Below are 19,770 nucleotides of genomic sequence, written 5' to 3' on the forward strand. Positions count from 1 at the left end.
TTCCGATTCCCTGGGGGATAGGTTTTCCATGGTGCTTATGGCAGAAATGAATGCAATGGCTTATCCATTTAGAAATGGTTTCTTTTGAAATAGTCTTCCCCTCTGCCCCTGCAGCAAATGCTACCAGCAGTTGTTCAGATTTTCTTCGAGATTTAGTCCTGTCCAAGTAGAGTCTAAGTTGTCTGTGCACATCCAATGAATGCAGAATCCGCTCCCCCTTGTTCTGTGGATTGGGAAAGAAAGTTGGCAAATGAATGGACTGATTAAGAGCCACACTGGATACCACCTTGGTCATGAAGGATGGATTGGTCCTGAGTGACACCCTGTCCGCATGAAAGATGATGAAAGGCTCCACTGCCATAAGGGCGTGTAATTCAGATATCCTTCTAGCTGAAGTGATTGCTAAAAGGAAGGCTGTTTTCCAAGAAAGAAATTTTAAGTCTGCAGTAGCAGCTGGCTCGAAAGGAGGTAGAGTGAGTTTCTCCAATACAAAGTTAAGGTCCCAGGCAGGGGTTGTAGCTCTCCTGGGTGGTCTCAAGTTTTTGGCCCCTCTGAGGTACTGCTTGAGCAGAGGATGAGAGAAGAGGGGAGGTTCTGTGTTGTAATGAGCTGAAATGGCTGAGGCGTGGATTTTAATGGAGGAAAAAGACAGGCCCTTGTGATGCATCTGTTAAGTATTGCAAAATCGGAGGTAAATTGGGCACAGCTGTGCTCATCCCTTGAGATTTATTCCAGGCAGAGAATCTTTTCCATTTGTCAGCATAAGGTTTTCTAGTACTAGATCTTCTTGCCTCCAAGATGACATCCATCACAGGTTTGCTGAGGGATGCTAAGGGTGAATTTAAGTGATTAGCCAAGCTGCAAGTTTCAATGTTGGGAGCTGAGGGTGCAGAATTTGGTTCTCCTAATGACACAGTAAGGAAGGTGTCTGAGGCAAGAGCCATGGAGAAATTTGTGACACACTGGGCAGGAGTGCGTACCAGTGTTGGCGTGGCCAGTTTGGAGCAATCAAAATCATTTTTGGTTTGTCCTGTTTGACTTTTAGTAGAACTTTGGAGAGTAGAGGCAGAGGGGGAAAGGAGTAGACTGATAGGTTTTTCCAGCTGAAGGGCAGAGCTTCCACTTTCCAGGCTTTTTTGTGAGGAGTCCTTGTGCAAAATTTGTCCAACTGGTAGTTCTGGGGGGAGGCAAATACAGCTATGTCTGGGCTCCCCCCATTTGCTTGTCAGCATGTTGAAAATCCATGGTTCCAGTTTCCATTTGTGTGGGTCCATGAGATTTCTGCTTAGTTCATCTGCCAGAATATTCAGTTTTCCTGGCAGGAATTGAGCTTGTAGTTGCACTTGGTAGCTCAAGGCTGTGTTCCACAATGCCATGGCTGGTCTGCAGAGGGGGTAGGAATGTGTACCCCCCTGCTTGTTTATGTACCACATAACCGTGGTGTTGTCCGTCTTTACCATTAGTTGTCCTGGATGAATGTAGTCCTTGAAGGCTGTCAGAGCATTCTGTACAGCTAACATTTCTTTTTGATTGATATGTAGGTGCATTTGATTTGGGCTCCATTTGCCCTGACTGCACTTCCCTGCCAGATGAGCCCCCCATGCATAGTCTGATAAGTCTGTAGTTAGTGTTTGGGTGGCAGGGGGTAGTGTGAATGGCAGTCCCCTGTTTTGGTGGCAGGCCTGCCCACCATAGGAACTCTAGGTGTATGCAAGGTATGATAGGAATCAATGTTTCCAGGCTGTGACAATGCTGACTCCATAAACTTTTTAAGTACCATTGAAGTTTCCTCATATGCAGTTTTGCATATGGAATTAGAAGAATGCAGGAGGCCATGAACCCCAAGGCTTGCAGTACTTGTCTTGCAGATAGCAGGGTTTTTATGGCCACCTGTTTGAAGTAAGTTACCAAATGAATTTGCTTTTCTGGCGTGAGGAAAGCCATCTGGACAGTTGTATTCAAGCTTGCACCCAGGAAGGTAATCTGTTGAGTGGGTACCAATTGTGATTTATTTTCGTTCACGGTGTACCCTAGACAAGTTAGAATTCTTTTTACAAACGTCAGATGTTTTATAAGTATGGCCTGGTTTTCTGCCTGAATTAGACAATCGTCCAGGTATGGATATATTTGAATATTTATTTGCTTGCAAAATGCAATTACTGGAGCCAGGTGCTTTGTGAATACCCTGGGCGCAGTAGACAAGCCAAAGGGCAGTGCAGAGAACTGATAATACAAGTAGCCTGCTTTGAAGCGTAGGTATCTTCTGCAAGATTCCGACTGGGATATGCAGGTAAGCTTCTTTTAAATCTAGAGTTGCCAACCAGGCATCCTTGCCTAGCATAGGAAGTAACTGGTGAAAAGTCAGCATCTTGAATTTTGGAATGTCCAGAAAGGTGTTTAGAGTAGACAGGTCCAGAAATGGACACCATGATTTGTCTTTTCTGGGTACCAGGAAAAGTCTGGAATAGAAACCTTGTCCCTTTTCCTTTTCTGGTACCGGTTGAATAGCCCCCATGTTTAAGAGGGAAAGTACTTGTTTCTGAGCCTCTGCCCACTGATTTGGGGGCAGGTCTGGCCACCTGTTTGGAATTGGGAACGTGTGGAAATGAAATCTGTATCCCTGGGACACTACATTTAAAACCTATTTGTCCTGGGTTATGAGTTGTCAGTTTTTTTGCATGAAGAGCAATCTTTCCCCCCAAAGGGATGGCTGAAAGGTAAGTGCTTGGTAATTTTAAAGGAAAGTCATTGAGACTGTTTACCATAGGGGATGTCATTTCCAGATTTGAAAGTGGAAGCACCCCATTGCTTAGTTCTGCGAGTCCCTTGGGACTGAAACCTGGTGCTTTTGGTGTGTCTGGGTTTGGTTTGAGTGGATCTGGAAGGAGCTGGAAAGGACCAGTTCTTAGTAGGCCAGTGCCTACTAAATCTTGGAGGTTGCACTTGTAAGAAATCTTTCACAGTTTGCATAGATTTAGCTTTATCTTCCAACTTTTTTAGAACTTCTTCAGCCTTATTGCCAAACAGGAGGTCCTGATTTAAAGGAGCATCCAACAATTTTGCTTTAACATGATCAGGTAGAGATTGCTCCTTAAGCCAAGCATGTCTTCTAAGCACAGACCCAGTAACAGCAGCCCTGCGAGAGGCCTCTAAAGAATCAAAACCACATTGCAAAGTATGTTTTCCAACTTGTTCAGCTAAATGCAATAAATCCTGTAAATCTTTATTTTCCACACACTCAGAAATCAATATCATTTTCTGTTTAAGCAGTCCCATGATATGCTCTTGATATTTTAGCATATGCAATTGACAGTTTAAAGCCCTGATTGCCAAGGTTGCAGAAGTATAAACCTTTTTACCCCATCTATCCAGCGCCCTGGAGTCTCTATCAGAAGGGGTAGGATTTTTAGCGGTAGAAGCCTTAATGCCCTTGGGTCCCTGAGAAATGGTTTCTGGGTTCGCAACAGGATTTTTGAAAAGGAACTTGTGGGACTCAGGAACCCTGTAGGATCTGTCAGGTTTACTAGGAGCCGGAGGCAGGGAATCAGGGGCCATACTGGATTCCGAAAACACATCATCAACAATGTCTAGTACAGGTGGTACAGCCAAAGGCCTATGCTGAGGAAAAAGAAAGAAATCCCCAAGCCTCTTTTTGGATTCAGAAAATTCCTGACTTTCCCAGTGGAAATGCTCCCTTAAGGTATGTAAAGTTTCCCCAAAAGAAAAGTCCTTGGGGGTGGGGCAGAGGGAATGGAACCCTCTGCATCAGAATCTTCATAAGTAGGTATGGACAAATCCAGGTCATTAAAAACAAAGTCCTGATCAGAAGATTCATAGTCAAGCTCAGCCCTAGGCCTCTTAGAAGGGGTGGGCCCTGATTAGAGTAAATAGATCTTCAGCCATTTTGATCATTTGCTTTTTAGGCATAGGGGCCTGAACATGTGGCCTGGGCGTCAGGTTTTTTAGACATAGATCGAGATTTAGGCCTTAGTATTGAAGGTGGAGTCAGTTTAATATGCAAGTCTGCAGGCCTGAATACACTCTCAGAAGCCGGTGCCTGCACAGCAACTCCGGACCCATCCAAGGTAGAGACATCCGCAGGTTCCATAGGTGAAGCACCTTGCGGTATACCGGACTCCGAAAGGGTCTCAGTAGAGGCCTGCGAATCAGAAGTAGCTGGTATCAGGGGCTGTGAAAGCACCTCACTGAGTACCGGCAAACTGGCGACTGGCTTAGGAGAAGTGTCATTGTCAGTTTTGGACCTCGACGGCCTGTCTCTGTTTTTCTTTGCGTTTTTTCGGAATTCTGGTAGTCAGATGGATAACTGAAGTCATTTCTGGATAATTAAACTGAGAACCAAAATATTTAGTGGCAAAAATGTACCGACAACGGATAGTGTGCTGATTAAATAAAGGACAAAACCGACAGCAAGGTACATCGTGGTCAGGGCCTAGGCAAGGAATCCAGTACAAATGAAAATCTTTATGAGGTACTTGCTTTCCACAAGTAATGCAAGTAATGCAATTATTAACTTTTACTGACATCGGTAAGGAGCAAGAAAAAGTTTCCCCAATGGGGTACTTGGCTTTAAGTTGAAGACTTCAGTTCTGAAAATCGAAAACGAAAATTTCAGGAGTCGGCCAACTGGCACTTGCAAACTGCTTCTGCTTCGGACACCACATGGCAAGAAAGACTGATGTAATGGCGTCAGCTGCATGTTTTATACCTACGACGACCTGACGTCATGGAAGAAAGGACAGCAACCGACGCAGGACCCAAGACTTTGTTAATCAGGCCGACTGAGGGCAACCTGCCAGCAGATTACCCAAATGTAATGACTGCAACAGTAAAACACGAAGAACATCTACAAACTTCTGGGCTAGAACCACTCCTCCAGGGACAGATAGGTTGCTCAAAGCTCCCCTCTCTCAGAGGTGAACAGAGAAACTTCCTTCTATCCAAGTAAGGTATGAGCAACTCAGAAACAAGTATAACAACCCTGAATTCAGCACTAGCCTGAAAACTGGACTACACTAGCTTAGAAAGGCAGGAAACAAGGACTTTAAATTGTTTGTTTTTTTTGAAAAGATAAGGCAAAAACAGTAAAAATACACTTACAACAGCTTTAAACAACTACAAATGATCAGAAAAGGCTATCACACTTTAGTGTGTAGCCTACAACAGTTAAATTAATTAAACAAAAAACTTTTTAAAAGTGCAGGCAGTCAAATAAGTACAATATGTGAAAACAACAAGCTTTTAAATCACAATAAATGCTGTAAAATTTGCGTTTAGGCGGAAAACAGTTAAGTACAGCAAGAAAGTACAGAAGACTGATACACAAATAAATAAAAAATATAGTAATGTCTGTCAAATAGGTACTGACAGCAGTAGTGACTTAACTGCATAAAAATCACATACTTCAATAAAAACAAATTCAAGCAAAATCACGAACAAATAAGACATCTAGCCAAGCATGCATTTAAAACAGTTACATAAAATAAAAGGCATCAACAGTTATAAGAAGAGCAGAAAAGAAGCCCCATTTTACACAGTAATGATAAAGGCATGTTATATGTTGCATTATCTGGAAAACCTGAAAGGGGCCGCAGCTAAAAAAAAAAAAAAAAAAATTGTATTTATCTTAGAAAATCAGGTATTCAGAAACATACCAGAAAATACAACTGTACATGCATGCTCACCCTTACAAATGAATATTTAAACAGGATAATTGATGCAGAACTTTTAAAAATCACATTCTGCAGTCAAACATCCTTATGGACGTGTACTGAAGACTCAAGTTATGGCAATTAGAAGTTTCACATGTGCTGTATTTTTTAGAAGCACCAGAGAAGATGCAAACTTGAGACATTATACTAACAAGCACTCAAATTGAAAGCTGTGGAAGCTAAACAGCTAAAAATGAAAAGCCAAAATCAAGCCAATTTGCCAGAAACACAGAGAACGTGTCAGTAACCAAATCTATGACACCCAAACTGAATATAATTCTCTCTCCCTGCTAAACTCTTGGTGCACTAATAATGGGCGCAAGCTAAATACTACAAAGTGTAGTAGTATTACTTTTGGTCGACAACTTCTCCCATCATCCTACTGTATAAACATCATACCACTGCAAAACTAAAATGAAGTCAGGGGCCCCATGCACTTGGATTAACAGCACCCTCTCTTTTCACTATCATCTGACAATGGCTGTCAGGAAATCATTTTATTTAGCCCAGCTATCTGCCAAAGAAATACATCATACATCAAGGTCTAAAGAGGTAATCACTCCCATACACTCAACACTGATCAAGCTAGTTACGGAGTACTATCCCTTTGGGATGTTATTAAAAATATCAAATAATTAGAAAGGCCCAAAAAATGTTTCTAACAAAACATCACAGATCTAAACTCCCGGAGCTAAAAAGAGAAGCTGGAAGCTCTATCCCTTTATTCAGTGTCTTATAAGCTTTAATGGAAGGACAGATCTCTGTCTTGCCCCTCACTTCATAAGAGATCCAAAATGTCCAGGATCTCCTGTAATTCCACAATTCCAATATCTCCATCAGTCTTAGAACTAAGGATACAAATCTTCAACATAGAAATAAAACATGGTGGAGGGACAGGTTTATAACATAAATCTATGGAATAAACTTCACCTGCATGTTAAGCAGTCCAACTCACAATCTTCCCCTAAACATGACATATATGACTGGATGGAGTATCCACAAACTTACTCTGGGATTGACTGGAATGGACCATCCTGGACAAAGGAGGCTTGGCCAGTGGTAGGATACTGGCAAGGTGTGAATGGTCTCAAGACTGTGGCCTTGAAATTCCTACGAATCTATAAATCTAAATCTACAAAAGCATCTCCTCTATCTAGCCCCAACTATAACATGCTAAGGCGAGCAGTAAACATGCATAGACATGCACGTGGTTAAACATTTTAGCAAAATAAAACAAATAGTAAGCCTAATAAAGTCTATAAATAGTACAGGGAGCAGTAGACCTACCAAATGTGCAGGACCAGGGTGACAAATGGAGGAAGCCTTCCTGCAACAATTTTATTTTACATTTGTTTACCACGGTAGTACACTGATCACAAATGGTGTTCTAGTTGGTTAAATGTTTGCAAGCCTTATGTTCTACACACTCCATAAAAATTAGAATTTTCTGCTACTAAATGCATACATAAGCCAAGTTTTAAAACAAATTTCATGTTTGCCTATATATATATACATATGCACAATGTTCTCAGAGTGAAAGCTCACCTGCAATCCAGTCCACAGCTATTCCCTCCACTCGGGCAATTCCATTGGTAATAACATCTTCACGCCATGTCTGGTCACGCTTGGCTCTGCTGATGGTACTTAGACCCATATCTACCCAATAGATGGTGTCATTCTCTAGGAAAAACAGAGCACAAAACAATGAAAGGTAAACATTATATTACGGTGATAATGGATTGCATGCTGGGTGACTTTACAAATTTATGCTAGTAGACTAAATGCCATTTGACTAAAAATTCACTATGACACTAATTTTGCAAAACACATTTTTGCAGCACAGCAAGCCACCTGCTTCCTCCACCCCCAATGTATTAACATTTTCACTACACCATTGCACAACCCTAGAATAAGTGGGGAAACTACAGTTGTGTAAGATCTTAAACGATAGATGTCTTTCTCTTCACTGTTACAGTACTCATTACAATAGGGATACCCTGCCAAGGGCAGCCTGATGTCTGGCCAGTATAACAAAGCATTTAGGTTGCTTTAAGGTATGCCGCACATCACACATATGCTCCCTGCTTATAGTGTAGGGCATAAAGGTGACATTCAAGCATACCAGCTTCAGAACTGAGAGCCCCAGTAGGAACACCAGTCCAAGAAGGAGACAGGTAACCAATACGTCCAAAAGAGAAAAGGACCAGGGGGGGAGGAGGAGGAAGGGAGGCAGTGAATACTGCAACAGTGAGAAGGACATCTACTGTTATGTTAAGAACTTGCACAACTGTACTATGTCCTTCCGTTTCTCTGCTGCAGTATTCAAACAATAGGGAGTGTGCAAAAGCTCAGGAAGAAGAGAGGGAGGAGGAAAGATGAGCAGAGCTCGCTAGAAACCCATGAAGAATGGCCCTAGCAAAACCAGCTCTAGCTCTGGAAATTCCCTCCAACTTCTAGTGCTTGGTAAGTGTATGCAGAGAAGTCCAGGTAGCTCCCTCAAGAACAGAGGTGGTATCCAAACCCTTGAAAAAGGCACCAGAAGAAGCCACAGCTCTAGTAGAATGAGCCTTAACAGAAGAAAGATTGCTCTTACCGTGAAAGGAATATCAAAAATAAAAAGCTTTAGAAATCATTTGCTTTGACATAACCAATACTAAGGACCTAGGACGAAAGGAAGCAGAGAGCTGATCAGATTTACGAGAAGTCTTAGTCTTAACCAAATAAAATCTGAGTTGTCTATGCGCATCCAATGTGTGCAGCACCTTCTCACTGGCAGACTGTGGAGAAGGAAAAAAATGGGCAGATGAAAAGACTGATTAAGGGACAACTCATTCACTACCTTGGGCATATGAAGAGACACTCTGTCCTTATGGAACACTAAAAAAGGAGGACAAGCCATAAGCACAGTTTGTGATCATCTAAAAGGGAATCTGTCTCCCACATCGGCATTTACCTTTTCTGAATGAGATGAACCCCACAAGGAACCCACAAAAAGAAAAAAAACTAAGAGCAAAAACACCAGTGGGGCACTTAACTTACACGGCTTGATAAAACAACAAATGAAGCAGGTGTTCAGACAGACTATCAAAAATGGCATTCATACTGGTGGCAAAGTTCTCAGGATGGTACGGCTGGATGTCACACTTCTGCCCTACGCTATTAGACAGAATCATGTGTGTGACATACAGTGTACCATAAAGAAACCTAAAGGTTCTGGTATGCTGACTGGATGTCGAGCTGCCCTTGGCAGGGGATCCCTACTGTAATGAATACTGCTACAGTGAAATGAAAGGATATCACTTGGCTTTGGAACAGTACCACTACATGCTCCTTTACTGAAGGGCCATGCAACCTCAGAATGAGAGCATAATAGTAAGGGGAGAGGGAGTGTCTCTAAAGGTGTGATATTTGGGAAGTATCCAAAACTATTTTTATTTTATACTCTTAGAATACATTTTATTACAATTGTGGAAGTTAATGAAAAAAAAATACAAATGTCTACTAGACTTTTTCATAATAATTTTTTACCAAAAATATGTGAGTTAATGAAAAAAATGTTGCATATGTTTAACTGTCACAATTTTGAAAATCATATCCACTAAGATACCCAAAAAAGATACAACAGGTACAAATTAAGAAAATTTCACTAAGACAGTGTTTATTCTGTCTACACTAAAAGGAACTTTTTGCAACCCTTTTAATGTTTAGAAATACAACAGAATTAAATCTGAAAAGTGAAAACGGATGCATGACAAAATGTAAAACAGGATGCTTGCATATTCCCTAACAAATACTGGTTTCTGGTGTTACACTAGAGAAAAGAAACATAGTGGCTAAAATATGTGAATGAAGGCAAGTCAGCCACAAAACCTTCTAAGACTACTCTTGTACTATGATGGCAGATCTCCAAGAAAGACGTGTTTTGGCCATTACTGTTGCTACTTTTGCTGACACAATCAATGAAAGAGTGTCCACGGCTTAGACAAAGCTCAAGTCTCACATTTACCCTGGCAGAACCACTTTCTATCTCGCACCAATTTATGCAAAGCTGATGCTGGGTCAAGCGTTCTTCACTTTTCTAGAGAGAACGTTACCCTCAAGCCTGTAAATGAGAGACCTTAAGAAGAAAAGACAAATACAGTGTGCGCTTTATTAGTACAATCAGAAACTGGCTGCAGACACTAATCTGCAACTCCATACAATAATAAAACTACAGTTTCACAGGGAAAAAAGGAAGACTAACTTAAGGGATGAAACATTTTTCTCTCTCTCAAAAAATACTGTTAAGGTGAGCTCCTCACTCAAATGTACTATCTTAATTCAAGTGGAAATGTTTCAACACAACATTTAGGTAGGATCCGGATCACAGCTCTCCAAAAATCCTGAGTGGCAAGACTAAATCAAACAAGACCACTTAACAGGCCATGAAAATCCTGTCCTAGTATCGGCCATGCATTGAAACCACCAGCAAAGTAGCAGCTGTCCTGGAAGAGTGAAATCTCATCACCCTTGCAGTAGTTTACCATATATGGCAAAGTGAAAGAAAATACAGTTCCCTAGCTATACTGGAAAGAAAGGAAACTAGGCATGACAAAGGATTTTCATTTGGAGGACTATGAACTTTGCGGAAACCAAGTGAGGCTGGATAAATATCAACTCATGCAATTCTAAAAATTTCCCATCAGGTATAATGGTTAATAGAAAAACAAAATGCTTGCTCTTTGAATGAGCAAGACATGATTGCCTATAAATGAAATGCTCAATCAAAACTGATCAAGAACATACCTAATTGGGACTTCCAAGATGGTTGCACTGCTCAACAGCACAACTTCAGCTCTTCCAAAGTCCCAAAGTAAAAACGGAAACTGAGAAAAAGAGTGCTAAGGGAAATATGTTTTTTTTTTTTTTATTTTGACTCAGTCATTGGCTAATAAATACACTGCCTGGATGCCTGCAAAGAAGAAATTTAGAAATCCCAAAGAAAATCAACCAGAAAAAGGTGAAGAGAAAACAATGTTTGGGAAGAATCCTGCAGCTGTTCAGCAAAAAAGCAGTTCAAGCTTCAGATTTGGATCAACAGAAAGTTCCCAGTAATTTAGAGGAAAAAAAATAAATCAAATGTGCTCAAAGGTGATTAAAATAGATGAAACACTGAAGGAATTTATCAATTCAAACAACAAAAGATTGGAAGAAATAGAAGAAGCTTTAACTAGCCGTTCAGATGAACTGATAAAACTGTTCAAATCAGAGGTTGATATGAAGAAAAAACTGGTTGAATATGAGGTTTCTCAAGAACTGTTTAAAAAAATAGAGTTAGAAGACAGAGAATGTAGAAAAAAAATGAGATTTTCTACCATACCAGACCGGAAGGAACAGAGTGTATTAATTTTATGAAAGCACAAATAAGTAACTGGACTGATGTTCCACAGCAGCATTTAATTGAAAGGGCACATATAGTGTTTAAGCCAAACCTGACCATGAGAAATCAGCCAAGACCTACATTAGTAAAGATGCAATCCTACCAGGAAAAGAGTTGATCCTAACCTGCAATCCAAACTTTTGCTTGGCCTCAACCCACTTTATTATCTTTCCCTCTACTGTTCTTTGCTTCCAGTACCCCAGTTCCTTTGCCAGTTTTTCTCCAGTAAGTTCCAGCCCCATTTTGCGTATTTTCTGTATCCCAATTAGCGGCCATCCTATTAGCAAAATCTTCTTTCGCCATTCCTATGTTAACTTAGTTTATAGAACACACTCTGCAACTTTATTAATACAATATTCTGCATGGTTATTGTTACTCTCAAGGATCTGTATTTAAAATTGCACTCTCTCCTTACTTAACTCCCTCTAACCTGCTTTATCACCACCCCTTTCCACTTTGATTTATAACCTCCTGCCTGTGTTACACATCAGCCTTAAATGTGTAGCTCAACTATGTCCATACAAATCAGGTAATCTAAAATCACCTTTTTCTATGGGGAGTATAAATGCATCAGACTTAACTCTCACCCTCTACTTCTACCAAATAAATTCTTTCAACCCTATTATTGTCCACAACTTTTTCCTTGGTTAATAAAAATATGCCTGATCTGTAAAACTGAAGGGACTAAAAACACTGTCACTACTTGCATCTTACTACCTATTATCCATAAACAAAAAGTTCCAGTTTGTAAGTTTTTTTTGTATTACCTTTTGTTGAGTATCTCCCCACATATCCTTAGCTGCCATAACAGAATCCCTTTTAATACCATACACCTAAACACTTCATTTAATCGTGTCCCCATAAATATGGACATTGGTGAAACTGTTCTTGTGTGGGTATATAATTTACCTCTATAGCTTTTGATTTATGTTTATTAATGTTATACCCTGAAAATACTTGAAACTATCAAATGTTTTCCATAATGCCAAAATGTTATTTTCTGGATTTATCAAGTTAGAAATATTATCTGCCAATAAAGCCAACTTTTCTTAATTACCATACCAATTATATCCTTGAATTTCTGACCCTCTTACCTTCTTTGCCAATGGCACTAAATATAAAATAAACAAAAGGAAAGAAAACACCCCTGGTTTTGCGCCCCTGTTCAAACACAACTTATAACAGAAGAACACTTGCACCTTAATTCTTGCGTACAATCCTTCATTTATACTCCTAATTAACCCTAGTATTCTATCAGGGAATGCAAATGATTCCATTGTCCATTAAATCCCAACGTACTCTATCAAATGGTTTCACTGCATCAAAAACCACTGACGCAGCTGTATTTTCTAACATCTGGATCATCACTGTTCTATTAATGTTGTCAAATGTTTGCTTCCCTTCCACAAAAACACACTGGTCCACTTCTATCAACTTTGGTAACACCTCTGTCATTCTCTTAGCTAGCAGAGAGAAACACTTTAAAACTTTAATTTTTACATTTGTTGACTGGGAGTCCGGCTGAGCCACTGCCCTTTTTCAGCAGAGGCCCAGGGAGAAAAGCTCCAAAGATATACAATGGAATAAAAATAGCAATACAGATACATTTCAATAAAAATAGCAATAGAGAATTTTGGTAGTTAAAATATGTACATGGATTAAAATTGGAATGGGTCTATATGAAGCAAGATTTGATGGATCTTAATACTCTATGCGTAATACAACCACTACAGCTTTCTTACAAGATGCTGGTACTACCCCCCTCCTTTTAAAATACCATTAAATAAAACCTTCCAGATCTTTTATCACTTTCTTCCCTCCTAACTTCCACACTTCCTTTGGAATACCATCTGTACCAGGAGACTTTCCTGTGCACTAATTATACAGCACCGTTCTACCTCATCTCCTCCTACCTTAATGATTAGTTTTTGAGCCTTCTCTTCCTCTAACCTTGGCATAATTAAGTCTTCAAAAAATGCACAAATGGGAATATTTATGGAGTTTCACCCTCCTTTGCTTTATTTAAATGTTTTCCATCTCTAATACCTCTATAGGAGGTGTTTTATCTTGTCATAGACTCCCTACGTTTGGCGACAAACTTGCTTTCTGTTGCCTAGCTCACTGTGCCAAAGGTTTCTGTGCAAAGAAATTGCATTCAAAAATAGCTAACAGCAATTGTTCTGAACATATGCATATTATCCAAATACTCTCTTATTTTCCCTTTAGCACTTTGTGGTTGCTCCATTTCTTGTTCTGCGAAATTCCCCTTTCTCTGCAATACTTCAAAATCTGTCAGTTCCCATCCTACCACATAATTCCTATTACTTATTAACCATATTTCTCTTACTCATACTTCATTTTATCAAACTGACTAGATATCGCTAAAGAAATTTCTGTCTTCCTCAATACCTGTCAATTTCCACAACCCACTCCTTAAATTCCTCTGTTTTTAACAGGTAAGTAGGAAAGTGTCAGTGTCTCACTGCTTAATTTTTAATGTTGCATGATCTGAAACAGTTATTGGCTGTGTGTCAAAGTTTTCAATTAAATGCACATGTTGTGTCTTTCGGCTTTTCCCGGTAAGGGGTCGCCACAGTGGAACTCCGGTCCGCTAATGCTTGGCAGTAGATTTTTACATGCAGAGTTGCCAGCCCTGACGCACAACCTTCAATGAAGGTACGCCCATTCACACATGTCTCCACGCAGAAGATGCTCTAGCTGAGAATCGAACCGGACAACGTCTTACTGTGAGGCGACAACGCTACCGCAGCACCACCACCGCTGTTCTCTGCAGTCTAGCCCAGTTATTGTACCTTGGAGAATAACGAGTAAATTCTGTCTGTGTTCCTACTACTGAATTCACATCTTACATACCAAATATATTCACAAATGTCTTCAGAAATCTACTTTCTTTTGTTATATTTCCATTTTAGGCTCCCCTGCTACATCCTCACAACTGCAAATCAAGTTCCATTCCATACCTACAAATAACATTCCCACTAAAAATGGACTTCTCCCAAAATTTTCTTAAAATCTAAAATAGCATTTTTTTGCAAGAAAATAAACACATGCTAGTGAATTCCTCCCCCCTTGCAGATAGCCTCTTACATCCAGAAATCTACAATTATTGTCTTTTTCCTCCTCCTCTATCACTATAGGAGAACCTCTACGAATCTGTATTACTCCCATTTTCCGTTGTCCCCGATATTCTGCTGAATATCCATCCTGAAATCATATGTCTATTAAATTCATATGCCGATTTCTATCAAAATGCGTTTGCATCCTAATTTTTTTAACATAATACTCTTTCCTTTCTGTCTGCAGGCTATTTACATTCTAAGATAATATGGGCAAAATAGCCATTATGATAGAAAGCTATTCCTCCCACCTATTACACAAGATAGTTCTTTTGAATGTGTATTTCCAATTGTTGTCTTACATGCATACATTGTTTGGCAGGATGATCATCTATACAGTTGTTTCTTCTCATCTCCATTTGAACCTATATCATACATGTGTCCAGACATTTTGCTTTAATGAAAGCCATCAAACAAAAAACTAAGTACATTTTCAGAATCGTCCCCAATCCCTAGCAATGTAGAACACACAAGATTATGTACAGTTTCATCAAATACAGTTTAACCCACCAGATAAGAACCATTGCCCAAATTGATGTCTGTACTAACAGGCATTAGCTAATCTAAAATTAAGGTTACCATGCTAAAGAGCATGTTAAATCCTGTGTCCTCACTTAAACTGTTTGCTGTATGTATTTTTCTTATCTATATTCCCCTCCCAGATGTAAAAAAAAAAAACAGCTTGCATGCTTTCAGAAAACGTGCACTGGCTACCTTAAAATAAATCTAAGTTATTCATTGTTTTATTAAATGCACTGAAGTAGTAAGGCTGTTGGGGAGGTTAATGTTTCTTATTCACCTACAGTTTTTTTATAAATATCATTCAGAACACAATGTACAGACTTCTAGACAACTACCCTCAGCTTCAGCTGCAGATTTCATGTCTCCCACTGACATCATCTGCTACTCATGCACCAACAGACTGGCCCAACGCTTCCTGGAATTCAATTCCAATGCCCTGGACCAACTCATTCTTACCCCCACTACAGGAAGCAACATCCTTGACCTAGTTATTACTAATGTAGGCAACCGCTGCTCTACACCAACAGTCAGTTCCTCCCTAGTTAGATCCTACCGCAAACTAATCACCATGGAAATTCACATCTCACCCAGACCCCCCGCAAAGGTATCCACCATGAAAAACTTCTCCAAAGCTGTCTTTGGACTCCTAAAAACAGAGGTGGCTAACCTCATGACACCCATGCCAATGGAAAATAGATGCATGACTGCCGAATCATACACCAATGCACTGTACGAACACATAAATAAATGCATGGAACTAGCCATACCCAACAGAACCAAGATGCTCTCCTCCAAAAAAATTAAGCCAGTCTAGTAGTTCCCTGCCACTGACAAACTGTACAACAGAAAGAAGAAACGGTTGCAGAAAAAGGTGAAGTCCCAAGACTGGAAAAATTCCCTTATTAGCCTCAACAAAAAGTTGAGATCCCTGATCAAAACCTCCAAAGCCAGCTATGAAGGCAGAATTGCGGCAGACACTAAAATCAACCACAAAGCCTTCTGTAGTTATAGCAAGAATCTCCTTGGCAATACCCAGATTTGCTCTGAGTTACTGCACAATGGTACCTCCAATACTGAGCCAACAGATATTGCCAACATACTGGCCGATTCAGTGCCAACTTTACCCCCCCCAGGACCAATCTCAATACAAGACGAATGCCAGGCACCCAACAATACTACAGCACAGGTTAAAGCTGCATTGTCTAAGGCCAAGAATACAGCTTCTATGGGACCCAACAATATCCCTGGCTGTGGTCTACATGAATTACAAAGTTAACTGTGTGCTCTGTTCACTCATAGCCTCACCTCAGGCTTTGTCCCTACTGAATGGTGCACTGCTGAAGTCATCCCTCTCCATAAAGGAGGAGCGACTACAGACCCTGGAAATTATTGCACCATTAGCCGGATGAGTCTAATATGTAAGGCTATGGAGCACATCATCAAGTATTCTGAATACAGCTGGTACAGCAGCTTGAATCTCACACCTGCCTCTCAACACTCCCTGATTGTTGAAATGAATTTGCTTCTTTTCTGCCTATGCACAGTGAATAATCACTTTCTACACACACTGTCTCCAAATTCTAACAGTCTTTCTTTCTGCCACAATTTTGTTAGGATCAATTTTTTTTGCTAGTATGACTGCATCTTTACTAATACAGGTCTTTGCTGCTTTACTATGGTCAGATTTGGAGCATATACACAATGTGCCCACTCAATTTACAAATCTTGCTGTGAAACACCAGTCCAGTTACTTGTACTTTCATAAGAGTAATACACTCCTTTACTCTCTCCTAACTCTGTTTTTTTTATAATTATTCTTGAGAAGCCACATGTTCAGCTAAACTTTTCATTTCATCTTCTGATTTTCGCAGTTTTATCAGCTCATCTGAACAGCTAGTTAAGGTTTATTCATTTTTTCCAGACTTTTGTTATTTGAGCTGATATAGTCTCAGTCAGTGTTTCATTCATTTTAAGAACACCTAAGCATATTTGATTTACCTTTTCCCTCTAAATAACTGGAAGACTTTTCACATACCAAAACTGAAAGTTGAACTACTTTTAGCTGATCAGATGATGGATTCTTTCCAGCAAGAGTTTTCTCTTCTCCTTTTCTGGTTGCTTTCATCTCAAGTTCTTCAACTTTTTTGTTTGCTTATACTATAATTAATAGCCAGTGATCGAATTTTTATTCAGCGAGTTACCCTGGACCTTTTTTTTTTTATTTTTTTTTTCGTTTTTGTTTTCCCACTGGGAAAGCTCTGATCAACCTGTTAATCAGTGTGTAGCCATGTATTGCCTTTGTTACCTAGGACTAATGGCAGAGCACAGGCAGAGGAAAAGAGATATGGGCGTGTTAAATGAAGAATCATCTCTATTTATGTTTACATCCAGGGAAATAAGAAAGGAAAGGCAATATATAAACAAACAATGGGAAGACATTTGTACGGCTCTAGAGTACGCCACAAATTCTAGAAGGTTTAGGAATTCTGCATGGAGGTGTTTGCATGGCTATGAAGAGATTCTTGTATCAGTAGGCAATAATCCAGGTAAGATTACAATCTGAATACTTTTTGAAGTAATGGGAACTAAAATTGGAGTAATTTCTTTTGTAAACATTCTTGGTACAGTTGCTATAAGAATTGTGAAATAAAAGAAATGCCAATCTCATCCTTGAAGCTGAGATATGTCTTGTGAGCTGTGCCAACGTGAATATGTAGAAAGGCATATTCTTTGTTCACGGTGATCTGTCGCACTCTGCGGAACTGGGTGCAAAATTAAGGTAACCAAAATCATTCTGAACTTCTATATTCTTCCAGATTTGTTTACGGATGTTACATCTAGGACTGATCTGAAAAATGTCCCTTGATGTGACACAAGTACTAGATCTTTCTTTGACACAACTTTCTGACTTGCCGCAAACTAAGAAAGGCAAAACACAAGAGACTCCAGTTGTAGGTATAACATATAAAGATGAGATGTTTGCAAACTCCACTGTATACCCTAGAACATAAACATAGATGACCTATTTGTCTGCTGTAATACTTTCCAAATTATGAGCAAAAAAAAAAGTGATAGCTGTGGCTTACAATTTGGACTACCTAAACCACAGAGTACCAAAAGAGGTAGTGAGGGAAATGAAAGACGCATGTAATTTTCATTTTTGCTTGAAATGAGAGTTCCTTTTTGGAGAATGAAGATAGCTTAACCTAATCCTTCCGTTTTGATACTTTCTAAAAAAAGGGCTACTTTGAATTAGGACAGTTTATACAACATATCCTCAAGTAAAGTCTGAAAGAATTTACTCAAGATCCATTTCCAACTTTCTTTTCAAGGTCCGTCAAACTCTTCAGGGTTTTGTCTCCAAACAAGATGCCATGACTCAGTGAGTTAAACACAAGGGCTGCCTGAAATCCTTAGGCTACGACTGAAGTCTCATCAGCCAGGCATGACATGTTTCCGGATTAATCAAACATGCAAGCCACATATGTGGCATTACAGATGCATTTTGCCACATGTCCAATCTTTTAAGCTGTTTATTCAGCTTAGTGAGGTTTTCCTTTATCTCTTCCTGTAAGTTGGTTTCTAATATAATTCATCTGATTCAAGAATGACTAATTACTATACCTGTATAAGCTAGTTACTTTTCTGTTATCTATAGAGTGTGCTTTTATATATTAATCTAATATTATTAGAGATATGTTCGTATGACTATCCATATATGATATGTACTATGATTCTGTAAGTAGAAATGCAAGGAAATGTAAAGAATTGAAAAAGTCTGTAATGTACCTGCATCTGTAAATTGTCATGTAATATAAATAATACTGTGTTTCGTGGAGCTTTTCTCCCCAGGCCTGTACTGAAAATGGACCTATATCCAGCTGGACTAGCCCGGTCAACAAATGTAAAATAAATAAATAAATTTTGACACAAACCGACCTGGGTCTACAACTGACAACACTGCTGACAGAAAGGTGGAAGTGCTACACCTCTATCTTCTTTAATTGACAACAAAATCCATCACAGCAGAACTCTTTATGGAATATACTGTCAGGTCAATCATCACACGATCCACGTTATGGGTCCTGTACATAATCTGGGTGCTCTTCAAGGTTCCTATATCATCTGTCTAGGTAGTTGGGTGTTTATTCCTGAGTAACTGGATGTTAAAAAAGGGTCATCCATTATATCCTTAATCTGAGGAAGAGAAACGGGGTTATGCAGGTCTGTACCAGGTTAGCTCTTTCAAACTATTTGGATATGAACACTTTTTAGTCAGTCCAACTACAATACTTTATCAGCTTCATTGTTTTACTGAAAGTTATGCTTCCATAAGACGTACCTGAAGAAACAGAGAAATAACTCCATCTTCAGTACAATAAATGACAGAAACGTTAGTGAACTTATAAACATTTATTGTTCCAAATACTCCACCTCCTGCTTTCAGTGCATCAACAAAGCAAAAAGAAGTAAGTACCAGAAATTCCGAGAAGCCACCTGTTTCAAACGTTCTCCAGCCAGCCCCTGATGCACAATGCCCAATACCACTGAAGGTGCCTTCATTTTTATTACCCTCACTGGGTCCCACTGCCTGACAACAAACTGTTTTATAGTAGTAGGAACCATCAAAGATCTGTTACATTTCGATGCCATGGAGTAATCACCACCACCTGTTTTACCACTTTCTGAATAAAAGTTATTTTGTATTCTTCTGTTTTTCTTGGTCTTGGAGTATCGCTTTTTCTTTTTCTTTCTTAAGAAATTGCAGCACACAGATTTATGTTTGACCTTCATATGCCCTCCTCCACTTCACCTTCTATTTCAATCTCAAAGTAAGACTCCCTATCTGAAATGGTCTTAGGTTTGTGTTTATGTAAACAAATCTTTGCAACTTTTAATATCATACTCACATGCTGCTTTGATGTAAACAAACTTCATAGTCTGTTCTGTGCTTGATTACCAC

The 19,770-nt window shown here is 39.5% G+C and overlaps 1 protein-coding gene across 1 annotated transcript in view; it reads right to left on the minus strand.

The window, feature by feature from the left end:
* Positions 1 to 19,770, minus strand: part of LRP1 (LDL receptor related protein 1) — a 2,772,300-nt gene that overhangs the window by 1,154,721 nt on the left and 1,597,809 nt on the right. Inside the window, exon 36 of the mRNA XM_044083629.1 lies at positions 7,275 to 7,409. Coding sequence (XP_043939564.1) covers positions 7,275 to 7,409 — 135 coding nt within the window. The remainder of the gene's footprint in view (positions 1 to 7,274; positions 7,410 to 19,770) is intronic.

The sequence above is a fragment of the Protopterus annectens genome, chromosome 9.part0 (assembly GCF_019279795.1).
Source record: "Protopterus annectens isolate FY-2018-M chromosome 9.part0, PAN1.0, whole genome shotgun sequence".
Taxonomy (NCBI): Eukaryota; Metazoa; Chordata; order Ceratodontiformes; family Protopteridae; genus Protopterus; species Protopterus annectens.